Here is a 14,093-nt window from a genome sequence, read left to right on the forward strand (position 1 = left end):
CAGTATCTAAATAAGTCTATATCAAATAATAAAAGATATTGTCGGGATTACGGTTGTCGGGATTTTGATACTGTCGAGATTTCTATATTTAAATTATCAAGTCTCTTTTTGTGCGATTTATATTTTATGTGGTTTTAAAGTCATTGATTACACCGGTTTCCGCACTATGCGAGGTATTACTTCGGTGCCGATCGACAATCTCGACAACCGAAATCTTGACATTCGAAATCCCGTCACATATCTAAATAAGTGTATATCAAATAATAAAAGATACTATCGGGATTACGGTTGTCGGGATTTTGATACTGTTGTGATTTCGATATTTAAATTATCAAGTCTCTTTTTGTGGGATTTATATTTTATGCAGTTTTAAAGTCATTGATTAGACCGGTTTCTGCACTATGCGAGGTATTACTTCGGTGCCAATCGAAATCTCGACAACCGAAATCTTGCCATTCGAAATCCCGTCACATATCTAAATAAGTCTGTATCAAATAATAAAAGATACTGTCGGGATTACGATTGTCGGGATTTTGATACTGTCGAGATTTCGAAATTATCAAGTCTCTTTTTGTACGATTTATATTTTATGCGGGTTTAAAGTCATTAATTAGACCGGTTGCCGCACTATTGCTTCGGTGCCGATCGACAATCCCGACAACCGAAATTTTGACATTCGAAATCCCGACAGTATCTATAAGTCTATATCAAATACGAAATTACGGTTGTCGGGATTTTGATACTGTCAAGATTTAGATATTTAAATCCTTAATAAACGTCATCGAGTAATTGAGATATTTACAATTATAAATAATTATTTAATTTCAAGCAAAATGAAATAGTTCAATCATTATTTTTTCAACAAAATGTAAACTATGAGTAATAACACAATTAGTATTAATATTTGTATTTTTTTTCGAATTTCCTCTTTCAAAAAGTCCTTTAGTATTTAGACTTTTGTTATTGTTTCAATTTTATTTTCGTAAATTGGAAATTTGTGATTGAAAATGTTAATACTTTTAATTCAAGAATACTAATGTGTAAGCAATGATTTATTTAAGTTTTCTTAGTTCGTGAGTTCTTCCATGTGCGCTTCAAAGAGAGATCATTTTCACCAGATGGATGTATCTGCATCAGTTCGAATGTTGTTGGCAAGAGAAGCGATAACTTCTATGTTATTCTATACAAAACCTTGATGGTTCCTTAACCCATTTAAAATTAGAAAAGAAAAGTGATAATATTGTAAAATAAATAAATAATAATTGTTACTTAAGAAAATACAATTCAATTTTAGTTGCAACGTAACGAGTTTTGAAATAAGTATGAGAATTATATCGATTTGCCATTGAATTCACGTTGTATGTTTTCTTTTATATAAAATAAATGCGCTAAATCCTCTTTAGCACAGAATTGCACTCTAGTAGATTGGAAACGTTTTGCTGGTGTAACAAGTCGTAATTCCTCGCACATTTTCAAGCGAATACGTGTTAAATCATACGTACTTAAATCATCCTTAAATATAACGAATCATTATATTAAATAAATAAATCTATATTTAATTTGGAAAATAAATATTTCAATTTAGAAAATGATCAGCAATTAGTGAAATAGTTTTGAAGATAAAAACGAGATTTAAATAATATATAAAATATATTTATCACAAACATTTTACATTTACATTATATGGGATAGTTAGATATAAATTGAACGTATTGGTCGTATATCTTGAGGAAACTGTTCAAGTTAACATTATCGAATTGAATGTATTCTTCCAGTTCATCTTTAGCAATCTGAAAATAAACAATTTATTAGTGTTTTAATACAGCAATTAATGACTATAAACCTGTAAAGATTGCGAATCTCCGTGGAAGTGTTTCTTAAGAATGATATCAGTGTTGTCCATAAAGAATTTCTTCAATTTGTAAAGAGTCGTTGCGGAAGGACAACGAATCGTTAGATCACCGGAAGACTCAAATTCCAAAAGACATTTCTCGTTTCCCGCGTACACATCCAAGTTGACACCCTCCGCGTTCTTATTCAAGACCTTAACTAAGTTTAACTTGTGGTATGAATTCTTCAAAAAACGCTCCACAAACGTTTCCCTATTCCAATTGGATTTCATCGAGTATTTGAAATATTGTTTGCTTTCTGATTTCGTTTGGCCGTTGTAAATCTTGTTTATATTTAATATCGTTTTTGTTAAACTCGTGTCTACGCTTTCGAATTTATAAGAAATATTGATTGGTTTTGTTGTGATTTTCATTATGGGCCAATCCGATTCATCTTCGGGCGATACGAGAAACACATCAACGCAAGTGTCTGAAGTCTTTTCGAAAGGTATTAACATTGTCAGAGGATTTTTCATTGTGTTTTTAAGACTTATGATCTTCGTTGTGCTCTTCAGCTGATTACGAACGGAAGCAATGATAAGCCAATTTTGACCAACAATTTTCTCATGGAACAGCTGGAGAATGTAAACCTGGACGTAGTAAAAATAGAGATTTTCTTTTGCATCAGTACTAATCTCGTTTATTGGAACATCCGAGTACAAATCGCGAATATGTAAAATATCGCTGAACAGTTTAACCTGTACCCTGAACAGCTTTTCACGCGCGAAATTTGGGTCGGAGAGGACTTTCAAAGCCTTCAGTTGGTTCTTTAGCTTGGCTACTTCCTCCTTCAACACCTGACATTGCTCGTACTCGTCGTCTATACGAGACAGAACGGTCTCGTACTTTTCAGGTCTTACATGTTCCATGTTATACTCGAGAATTTTGAGGTTAACGACGCAGTTTAAATCCCGGTATGGTCATGCAGAGCTCTGTATTGTGTCGAGGAGCGAGTTGTACGCCGTTTGAGAGATGCTGCCCTCTTCCCACATTCCCAAGAGCACTACGAGAGTGCGTTGCACGCTTTCGCGCAATTCAACGTTCCTCTGCTGCTCCGTCTGAAATTTCCCTTGAATCTCGTGCAAACGCAACACCGATTCACACCTAGGATCAATCGATTTAATTATAACAAATTTGATGCTGCGAATCAATACTTTTGAAACTCCAGACATGCATACTCCGTCTCCAAGTTGTTAACGATTTCTTGCAACTTCGACGCATCTTCTCGACTCTGCGCTAATTGATCTTGTATCACCGTAAAACGATTCTAAACATTAAATCAAATGAACGTTACAAATTAAATTAAACTTAACAACAAACCTCCAATTCCTCGTATGCTTCCTTGGTTCCATCCGCAGATTGATTAGGTCTCATAGACAAAATCTCCTGTTCCACCTTGTAACACCTAGATTCGGCTTCCTCGAGAATCATCATCGTATTCTCTTTCTCTAATTTGATATTCTCAGCGGTCGTGCAAACGTACTTCATCTCCTTCTCCATATGACTCAACTTTTGCTCCAACAATTGCTGAAAAAGAGAAAACAATACTGAAATCATCATTTTAAAAAATCCTTTCTCCAACACCAACATAATCTTCTGTTATTTCGTTTCGTTCCTTTTCCAGATTCTCGATGGTCGCCTCGTACTTCTGCCGCTGGAACTTTTCCACGATAAATATCTGCGATGCCATCATTAAATTAAACAAAAGTATTGCTTGAGCTTTCCTCATGTTCTCTTTGGCCAATGTTTCAATTTCGCAGGAATTCACCGCATCGCTCAGTTTCTTGGTCAGGTCGCAAATTTCAGACGCCATAATTTCAGCTTTTGCTTTGTAATCGCTGAACAAATGTTACATAATGATGATGAATAAAAAAATGTAAATTTTATACCTTTTTAGTTCACCAATAGACTGCTCGTAGTAAGAACACCTTTCAATCAATTCCCTCGATGCATCGGCTTCCTTCTCCTTCAGATTCACCACTTGATCCTCAAGAATTGCATTTCGTTGAATGGTGGTCTCATAAATCGTTTTCATTTTGAATAAATCAGCTTCAAGAGATGCATATTTTACAAGAAATTGTCTAAAATGATCAAATCATAGCTTAAGCATAAAATGTATGCCAGTTGTATCAACAGTTATAAACAGATAATTGTCTTGAGTACTAGTTCTATTTAACTGTTTTAAAACTGTCATTTATGTTATATAACGAATTATGTTTCATTATATAACGAAATGAAATAATACAAATATCATCAACTCACTCTTTTTCTTTTTTAAAGCGCTCCACGTAATCCCCAAGCCTATCGTTCTCCATTTCCAACGTCCGAATCCTCTCCTGTTGAACTAAGATCTCCTCATCCCTTACATTAAGATCGTTCACAATCTCCTCCATTTCATCATTTTCCTTCAACTGCTTCAGTTTTTCCGTTACCTTATTGTATTCTACGCACAACAATCATAATCACATTTTCAAGCAAGATTAAAATTCAAATATAAAATAATAAATTACCATTTGTTAATTTCTCATAATTACAGCACACTTCGGTCAGATCGGACTTGAGCAAATTCTGCTGCTCCTCCAAGCTGGAAATTGTGTTATTCTTCTCGTTCAAATCATTCTGAAGATTCTCCGAAAGTCTCTGTTTCTCTGTTATAGTATTTTTATAAGTCTACAAACAATAACAGTTTCATTTATTAATTGAATAAAAAAAATATTGAATTTACCTCTTCAACAGATCTCGCTTCGTTTAATTCGATAAAAACTCGGTTCAAGGTAATTTTTGCATTCTCAAAGTCGTTCTTAAGCTTCTGGTTTTCTTCTGAAATCTAATTTGAAAATACAATTCATTAATTTGATTAAATATATTAAAAAAAATCCTTACGTCATATGCTTCTTTAGTTAGTGTCTTATTAGTATTTTTTAACATTAAATATCTATTGTTAATCTCTTTCGTCGTTTTGGCATACTCTTTCTTAGCTTTCTTAAAATCATACTGCATTTTTCTCAATTTAGCCTCATACAGAGAACTATTGTCCTTGATACCAATAGCTGTAGCTATAAGCATTTCTTTCTCCTTTTGCATTTCTAAAATCTAAAAGAAGACATTTATATAAGAAAAACCAAAAAAGTAACATAATCTTACCAAAGCATTTTTAGCTTTGCATTCCTCCAACAACTTTTCGTTTTCATTGCGAAACATTTCCATATTCTTCTCCATCTCAATCTTCTCCTTCCCATAATTCTCTTGTATTTCTTTCAACTAAAATAACATTAATTATATCATCGTTATAATCATAAAAGTTTTACAAGATTCATGATTACTTTATTGGTGACGTACTGCAATTGATCGTGCTTATGTTCGCTCAACATCATGTTCCTCTCCAATTGCACGGCCAATTTTCCATCTAGCTCTGTTTTCCGGTGAAAAACCTGATTGAGTTCTTCGCACAGAGCAACCTTTTCTTTCGAATTTTCCATTTGCATATTGTGAAGAAGCTCCATATTCGTTTTCAGTTTAGTTATGGTATCATCCCTTTCAGCCACCTCTTCTCGCAGTTTCTGCTCTAATTGCTTATTGTATTGGGCCATCATCTAAAGTTAAATTAATGAAATTCTAGTGTTTACTTTGACTATAAAAGTAAAATTACAGCCAATTTATTGGCACGTTTATTGCTTGTAGAAACCGACGTTTCCAGTTGATCCAGTTTAGTTATTTCTCCCTTCAATTTTTGAGAAATCGCTGTTAAAATCGTTTTTTCTTGCAAATGTTTCATCCTTTCATTCTGTAAAGCTAAAATCAATATGTATCAATAAGATTGAATTAAAATAAATTGAAAAAATACCATTAACAGTATTTTTCTCTTTGTCCAACTGCTCATTCAAAGCTGCAATACTTTTGACCTGATTATCTATCTCTTTCTGTTGATTTTGCAACTGATCATAAAAGGTCTTCTGATACTCCACAAGAGTTTTCTTCTCTTCTTTATCAGTTTCCACCTGCTTTTCCAATCGATCTTTGACCGAGAGCAACTGAAAATTTCTTTAAATGGAATATTTCAATACCAAAATCATACTTACATTCAGATACTGCGATTTCATCTCGGTCAGCTTTCTCTGCATATTCGACAATTCTCTTGCAATTTCACCGGATCCAGTAGCAGCCAACACCGTCTTCAATCCCTCCACTTGCACCTCCAAAATAGAATTATCCTCTTTGCTCTTCTGCAACCTCTCCTCCAAAAGCTTTATTACATTCTCCGTTTTTTGATTCTAAAGAAAGATAATAATTTGCGAATTGTTTGAGAAAAAATTGCAAACTCACATCATATTTATTGCTTTCTATATCCTTCTTCAAATTATTGATAATTTCATCTTTTCTGGCCAACTCCAAAATCCCTTTATTAATCAATTCAGTTTTCTGAGCAACCATAGACTCTGATTCTAAGCGTTTCTTCTCTAATTTCAGCACTTCATCTTCGAGCTTTTTGTAATTAGTGATTGTCTCGTTTAGCGATTCTTTCTCCTTTAACCAATCATCGGCTCGTGTTTCTTGCTTTCCGATTCCCGCCTTCAATAATTCGCTGCAAATAACTATAATTATTCTACAACAAAACGTTAATGTTCGAGCTATACTTTTCTTGTTTCTGTACTTTGATCTCGTTCTGCGTTTTCACCAATTCCATGCTTAACTCGGTGATGCACGATCTCCCCAAATGTATGATGTCGATCAAGGTGCCTTGTTTCTAACAAACAAAAAAACAGCGAGACGTCATGCCGAAAATAAGGGATAAAGCGACAATCACTTGGATCGTGAATGGAGAAGAGGTGGATGAGGATGTGATCTTGTATGATGAGGACGAGGAGAATGTGGATTTCGAGAAGGAAGAGGAACACGAATCTTCGGAGAAGGACTTCGACACTTTCGAGCACGATTTGATGTGTCAGATCGATATGGTAATATTGAATGATGTATTAGAGAAGGTTGCAATATTGAAAGCCATCGCGCAGAAAGATTTGAAGCCTTGTGAATTTAAATTCCCGAAATACAAGAGTATTGAAGAAAGGTATGTACTGTAACTTGTTGGAAAAGAGGCTATGTAAATGTAATATTTAGGTATGGAGACAAGATTGATTACGGCGGAGAATTTTATTCCGAAGCTAAGAAACGTTTATTGGATTTGACCACTCTCTACAGTGTAATATTCAAGACTATCGAGGATATTTGGAAGTTGAATTCAATCGCTTCTTTGGTAGAAGGTACGAGCATTTTGAAGAAACTTTATCGGGAGGAAAATGAGTTATTCCACGACGATGTTTACACGATCCAAGTGGAGAATGATATGAAGAATAAGCTCTTAACGCAAGGCGGTATCTTGGATAAACAGTACAAAGACAAATTGGAGCTTTTGCGGCGATTAGAATTGGAATTCGAGAGATCCATCGGCTATGGTAATTTGGAGTATAAATACATGGAGCGATGGGAGTACTCTCGCAAACATCAAGGTAAAATAATGCTCGAGGATAAAGAGGCGCATTTCGAAGAAATCGTCAATAACTCGCAAATGCAGATGGAACTGCAGAAGCGCATCCATACTGACATCGTTCGTTACTTCGAGGAGAGTCAAGAGGTGAGACGTTAACAGTTTTTAGAAGAAAAGGGAATTTAAACAGTTGTTTTCAGGATATGCAAAGTCAGATTCAATATTGGATGGATCGGTATGAAGAGGAGGTTGAGGTGAGGGATGCAGAACTGCTGCGTATGAGGATGGAAAGGGATCAACAGATGGAATATTACTTGGCCCAAAAAGCCATGTACGAAGAGCACGCAGAGTTTGTTATCTATTGGGGAGCGATACGAGAGGAACGTAGGATCGCCGCAGAGATTTTCGAGAGGGAAACCAAAGCGGCTATCAGAATTCAAGTTGATTTTCCTTATTATCATTTGATGTGATTTGTTTGATTTTGTTGTTTGTTTTAGGCTTGGTGGAGAGGGCTTATGGTGAGGAAGAAGTTGGGTCGTTTCGGGAAGAAGAAGCGCGGCAAGAAGGGTAAAGGTGGTAAGGATGCAAAGAAAGATAAGAAGAAAAAGAAGTAAATACCTTGTTCCTATTTAAACTGATCTGATCCTTGATGTTATCCAAATCCTCCAATAAAACGTGCGCTGCATCAGTAGATTCTTTGATTTGAAGCGTTTTCAGGTTGAGTTGATGGTTCAGCTTGGCGAATTCCAAATCATGATCAGTTTTGCTCTTTTGAAACGAACCTAATATTTGTTTTCTCAATAAGAGTAATCAATGTTGTTTAACTCAAACTCACTTCTATTAGTTTGCAATTGAAAGTTGTTGTTGTTAATCTGCTTCTGCAGGAATTCGTTTTTCCTCTGGAGCTGCTTCAGTGTGTCTTCGAGATCGTGCATCTGCCCGAACATTACGTTCAACTTAGATCTAAGTTTATCGTTATTTTTGTTCAAATCCTCTATAATTCGCATTGAAGTTACTTAAATTCGTTAAGATATTAATTATTTGAAATGTTATCATATTTTGTATTGAAAGTGTACTTGTGGAAGGTCGATGATTTATAGGCGATCCTGCCTCCTGCAACAGCACAATTTTCATGTATAACTTCTCGTTCCTCCTCGTCAACTCTTCGTTGTCTTCCTGCAGTTCTCGATTCTGATGCACCACAGATTGAAGCGTATTCTGCATAGCGTTGTTCTGTTCCTTGTAGATTTCAGATTGCTGCAACCAAGTTTCGCTGCTCAAATGCAAAGCCCGTCTTTCCGATTCAAAAAGGAGCCTTTCATGACTCTCCATAGTTTTAACTGCGATCCGAATAAAATAGAAATAAAAAAAATACAAATTTTAAACATTACTTAATTGCTTTTCAAGCGATTCGTCTTCGATGTACTTCATGATCATCTCTTTGATACGCATTTCGCTTTCCTGCAAATTTTGCACCAAACTTAACACCTCTTTCAGCGCTTCCGCCAAAGTGTAATCTAAATACGGATTGATGGTTTTTCTGAAAAAGAATCATCTTCCAACTTAATTATTAATTGTTCGAGTCTTCATTGATTACATGAAAGATGTGGGCATGTCGGGTTTTCCAAGTTGATTGCCTTTCGCGCTTTCATCGTAAGGCAATTCTTGCACGAAGATTTCATCCATGGACGTGTTGGATACTTTATATTTGGGCCACTTCATGACGCGTTTAAGAAAATCGTAGCCTTTGCTACTAGGCTTGGAGCTTTCGCATTGCTGCTGCTGCTGCAAAAGAAAAATAAACAATTCAAATTACAAGAAAACTTGAATTGTTCAATGGCTTAACTTGGCTTAAATTGAATAAACTGTTGTGTTTGTTAACCATTTTATCTTTACTGGCAGCGTTTATAGTTCTGGATTGAGTGGAAATAGGTATTTTGCTCTTGGACTGTTTCTTCTCTTTATTAATAAACGATCCATCTGCTGGTAACAACTCTGACGTTTTCTCAGAAGTCGAAGGCTTTTCAACGTTATCATTAGTCTAATGAAACAATTATAAAACATTTCAACTATGTTATAATAACATAAAAAAAAAACTTACAACATCGCCCCGATTCGATTCTTGAAGATCTATTGTCAATATGTAAACCATGAAATTCTTATTGAATTTCCTTATAAAATCTGCTTGATACGTCGATATTTTATCCACGTGATTGATGAAAATGTATTTGGTCAATCTCAGCGTGATGAGGTTACTGAAATAATTATCTGAATGCATTTCATTCTCATTCACGATAATCGGAGTGTATTTATCAATGAATCTCGACGAGAAATGCAACAGTTTCTTCTCCTCTTGTCTCAGATCTGAGCTCGCCACAATCAAGTTAAATATCTTGAATATATAATTTAGAATTTTTATTAACATCTTTGACATTTCGATAAAATTATTTATTTGCAAGTTATTTATATCATCTGTTACCATAGCAATAAGTCAACAAAATATGTATATAGATGGAATTAATATGCAAGTATAAAGTGTCATAAAAGAAGCGTTACTAATTTGTTTAACTGTCAATTCTTGTGTCTTAAGATTACGTCATTTTTCATTTGATGGTCTTATTGCATATATTATCTAATTTTGTTAAGGAAGACATGAAGCTTCAATAGTAACTAAAAATTATTAACAAAATAAGTTATATAAAAATATTTAAAATAAAAAAAATTGTAACGCTTTTTTTATGAAACTGATGACAGAAAAAGTGAACTTCGATAGTGACGTTTTGAGAAACTTTGGGTTTCTGGTGATGCACAGCACGCTGCTGCAATATATGAGTTTTAGTTTGAATGCGGGACAAAGATGAATGAAACTGCTTCGGATAGTTTGAAGACACAATTAACGCAGAAGTAGTTGTGTCAACTTGAAAAGGAATTTGTTGTTAATTGTTCGTCGGATTCTAAAAGCCTTTAATTAAAAACCTGAGTGCGATGATACAATACGAGCAGAATTCCTTACAAACATGAATTTTCTATTAAACGTGATTCCATTATGCAACAACACAAAAAAATCAGTATTGTTCTTGAAAATTGCTGCTTTTAACTTATAAATTTATAATAAAAATTTAAATTATCAGTATTTTTTTTTAATTATTACAAAATCTCAATTTTCTTATTGTTATTTAAATTAATGTACTCTGCGTATTTTCTGTTTAAGCTCTTACATTTTATGCTTGATAATACTTTGTAACTGGTATTCGCTGCTTTGTTTCGTTCCTCTTCTTTTTTTTTTTCTGTGTTCCAACTTTATTTACTGCACGTTAAAATGCCTTTGCAGTCCATTAATTTTTACGAGTTTATCAGAGTTTACAGTCTCACCCGACGGACGTTTGTCTAATAACCATCTCAATTATTAAATTTCCAACTAGCTAGATTACCTCCAAAATAGTTCAACTCGTTCAACTTTGATAAACAAAATTAAATTCATCAATACTTTATTGCAGTCATATTTTCTTATAGATCGTTACAGAAATTACAAAAATTGAAGATTCATTTAGAAATAGTTTATTTTTAGATTAATTACTCAAAAACTATTTCATCAATACTCAACATATTAATTTTTCCAATGTCAAAAGATTCAATGTTATGGATTTTCTAAGAACTTTAACTTGAATTTAATGGAAAATTACATAATTTAATAATATAACTTTGTTAACTGTAGATATTGCTAAAATAATTACTAAAAACTGTACTTAAACATGTTTTTTTCCATTCAATCAGTATTTTATATGTGATTTATCTCTCATCGAAATGAACTAGAATTGATACCTTTTTTTTTACATAATAGCAAGAAATGTTAACACTAAAAATTCATCATAATATTGATGTAAATCAAAACTACAATCAGTATAACAAAGTGTATTTACTATAGTTATTCATTGAATTAAATAATGAAAATCTACATTAAAAAAAAACGTGGATGGAACGAAGGAAAATATGTAAAATAGGAATTGGGTACAGAGAATTGTTGGATGCGAGTGTGTGAATTGTGTAAAGAGAATATTTATTGAAACTTTTATTTATTTATATTTTACAATATCTACAATAGTACAGAGATATTTAAGTTCGAACTAAACATTCTAATCTGTATAATATATATATATTAAACCTTACACTTAATAATAAATATTACTTCATTTTTATTTAAATTTTTAGTATATAGTTATTATTTTATAGTTGAGAAAGTTCGACATTAACTTGTATAATTCTTTTTTTTTTAATGTGTTATTTTATTCGCAGCACCACACCAAAAAAATAAAATTAAAAACTGTCTATTTTAATGTTCTCATTTAAATATACATGTACAATAATATATATATAGATTTTTTGTTTAAAGTTCATTTAACTTCTTTTCTTTTCGGTTTTTGGACGTCACAGTTCACACTAATTTACTTTGGCACAAATTAAAAAAAATCCTTCAAAGTAAACTAAAAATCGGAGGTCCACTTGATGATCGTACAAAATGAGTGAATGTATTTTGCTGTTCCTGACATAAATGTTGTTGTTGTTGATGGTAGTAGTTGTAGTAGTAGCAGTTATGTGCATGGTTTTCGCAGTGATTATGAAGCTTCCTATAGGATTATTGATTAGATACAAATAAAAAATAAATAAATAAATAAATAAAAGCACTCGTGGGTGTTAGAACGCTCTCTTTGGTTTTCATCTATGATCGCTGTTCTTTTAAACAAAACATACAAAAAAAAAGTGTTAATTGAATGCGTCACAGAAATGCCTACACAATAAAGGAATGAGTAAAGCGAAACGTAATAGGTTTCACTTTACTTATTTCACATACATTTGGTATTGAGTTTCCTTCCAATCCTTCGAATATAAACGTTGAAATAGAACCGATCCATATGATAATAAATTTGGATTTACTTTCTCTGAAAGATTTGTAATAAAAACCGATTTACAAGAAAATAAATCCAAAATAATTTTGGATTATATTTCAAATTAAAAGGATTGCAATGAAACCTATCCATACAGCAATTGATTAAAACAAAAATGAATTAAGTTTCTTTTCAATCCTTCGAATTTAAACGTTTGATAGGATTGAAATAGAACTGATTCATACAGTAATTGATTTAAAAAAAAAATTGGATTAGGTTTCTTTTCAATCCTTCGAACGTTTGGAAAAATTGAAAAAAAAAACATTATCCATAAAACAATATTAAATGCTAAAAATTGAACGATTAACTTAAATTAAGTGCATACTTAAAGAGAATAAACAAATTCGAGAATTATTAATAATAACATTTGGTTTCGAGTTCTTTGGCCAAAATTATTCGATTGACTAAACAAGTTTTTATAATATTTCGATTTAGACTATTTTTTTTTACTTCCATTAACATTCTTCTAACATGTGTAACCAATCGTATTTGTTTTTTTTTTTATAAAAAATAAATGTCAGCTATTGCTCAACGATCTTTGCTTATTTTTTTTGTTTATAAAAATGGACTATATGTGTTTGTTTCTATTATATTTTTTAAATATTCTTTTTGTTGTTCAATATTGATTTGTTGTCCAAATTGGTTTTTAGCTAAGGGTGCACGTAAAACTAAATATATGTATATGTAGTTTGAAGACGTAAAATAAAAATCCACTTAAAGTAGGTCGTCATATTCCTTATCTTCGTTTTTGGTTTTCCTCTTCATGGCAGCATAAATCGACGCCGCTTTATAGTTGATTGGCCCGTAAGATCTGTAATCGACATCCGCGTAGTCTAAATCGCTAAAATCTGAACGGTATGGCTGTAAGAGAGAAAGAGAACTTAGAATTAGTGAATTGCTGCTGGAACTGCGGAAAAATTATATCGAAGCACAACTAAATTCGTTCGAAGAATCTCAAATAATTAACTATACTTAATCTATATACAAAAGAAGATTTATGTTATGTTATATGTTAGTTTATGAAATGTTTGTTTTTTTTAAATTTTATTGATACAGCTACAAATGTTAATAATGTTTTCATAACTGAAGTAAATAACCTGCATTAAGTTAGTTGGAAAGCGTTACTTTCAGCATATTGATTTAGTTTGGATAGGGTTTAGGAATTTGGTATAAAATTAAGTTGAATTTCATATAGATTGATTGATTTCATATAGATTGGTTTAAGTTGAAAATTTTTTAACTCTAAACAATAATAAATGTAACTGTACAATTTGCACAATTAAGTTTAAACAGAGTAAACAAAAAAAAGAAATGAGTGATTTTGTGTGACTTTTATTTAAGTGTAAGAAAATAAATAATGTGGTAGCATTTTTTTGATAAGCGTGTATACGCGAGTTAGTTAAATGATGTGTAAGGTTTGGAAGCAACTTCAACGGCTCACATTTTCTTGTGCCAAGTCTGGAAGAGAGAAGTTGTATGAAAGAGGGGTGTTTTCCGGAGGGATGCGGTTAAGAGGAGAGTAGAGTTTTCAAAAGGAAATTGTTAGAAGCTCAGCGAATTGGGGGGGGGAGGTAAAAAATTGCTCCAATCATACAACTATTAATCAAATCAAATAAAGAAATCCAATTGTTTTACCTTAGTGTTATTTAGAAAATATATGTATCGCTAGTGGTTGTCGGTGCTCCATTTGTCTAAAACAAAATTTGCGTATGAGTTGTCTATATTCGCTTCGGATTTAATAATAATTGTCTGTGTTTGAGAGCAATTTTCCACGCACAA

The 14,093-nt window shown here is 32.7% G+C and overlaps 5 protein-coding genes across 5 annotated transcripts in view; 1 reads left to right on the top strand and 4 right to left on the bottom strand.

The window, feature by feature from the left end:
• Positions 1–1,667: 1,667 nt before the first annotated feature.
• LOC108557983 lies at positions 1,668–3,129 on the bottom strand. Its single transcript, XM_017914742.1, has 3 exons — positions 3,044–3,129; positions 1,844–2,993; positions 1,668–1,790 (listed from the first exon to the last, which is right to left on the bottom strand). The coding sequence occupies exons 2-3, from the start codon at positions 2,756–2,758 to the stop codon at positions 1,680–1,682; spliced, it is 1,026 nt and encodes a 341-aa protein (XP_017770231.1). The 5' UTR covers positions 2,759–2,993; positions 3,044–3,129; the 3' UTR covers positions 1,668–1,679.
• Positions 3,130–3,310: 181 nt separating this feature from the next.
• LOC108557965 (girdin-like) lies at positions 3,311–6,573 on the bottom strand. The gene is made up of 13 exons (XM_017914713.1): positions 6,524–6,573; positions 6,213–6,471; positions 5,969–6,160; positions 5,734–5,920; positions 5,539–5,681; positions 5,213–5,482; positions 5,034–5,150; positions 4,773–4,982; positions 4,615–4,716; positions 4,400–4,559; positions 4,152–4,332; positions 3,779–3,970; positions 3,311–3,416 (listed from the first exon to the last, which is right to left on the bottom strand). Exons 1-13 carry the CDS (start codon positions 6,571–6,573, stop codon positions 3,395–3,397), a joined length of 2,085 nt encoding a protein of 694 aa, XP_017770202.1. The 3' UTR covers positions 3,311–3,394.
• An 88-nt stretch (positions 6,574–6,661) lies between these two features.
• On the top strand, positions 6,662–7,985 carry LOC108557966 (IQ domain-containing protein G-like). Its single transcript, XM_017914714.1, has 4 exons — positions 6,662–6,954; positions 7,005–7,518; positions 7,572–7,811; positions 7,869–7,985. Exons 1-4 carry the CDS (start codon positions 6,662–6,664, stop codon positions 7,983–7,985), a joined length of 1,164 nt encoding a protein of 387 aa, XP_017770203.1.
• Positions 7,986–8,168: 183 nt separating this feature from the next.
• LOC108557967 lies at positions 8,169–9,796 on the bottom strand. Its single transcript, XM_017914716.1, has 6 exons — positions 9,473–9,796; positions 9,218–9,412; positions 8,969–9,156; positions 8,763–8,911; positions 8,448–8,711; positions 8,169–8,386 (listed from the first exon to the last, which is right to left on the bottom strand). Exons 1-6 carry the CDS (start codon positions 9,794–9,796, stop codon positions 8,169–8,171), a joined length of 1,338 nt encoding a protein of 445 aa, XP_017770205.1.
• A 3,303-nt stretch (positions 9,797–13,099) lies between these two features.
• LOC108557968 overlaps positions 13,100–14,093 on the bottom strand; it is a 48,932-nt gene continuing 47,938 nt past the window's right edge. The window contains 1 exon segment of the mRNA XM_017914717.1: positions 13,100–13,175. The gene's annotated coding sequence lies outside the window, so the exon portion shown is untranslated.

The sequence above is a fragment of the Nicrophorus vespilloides genome, unplaced genomic scaffold (assembly GCF_001412225.1).
Source record: "Nicrophorus vespilloides isolate i.1.1-1 unplaced genomic scaffold, Nicve_v1.0, whole genome shotgun sequence".
Lineage (NCBI taxonomy): Eukaryota > Metazoa > Arthropoda > Insecta > Coleoptera > Silphidae > Nicrophorus > Nicrophorus vespilloides.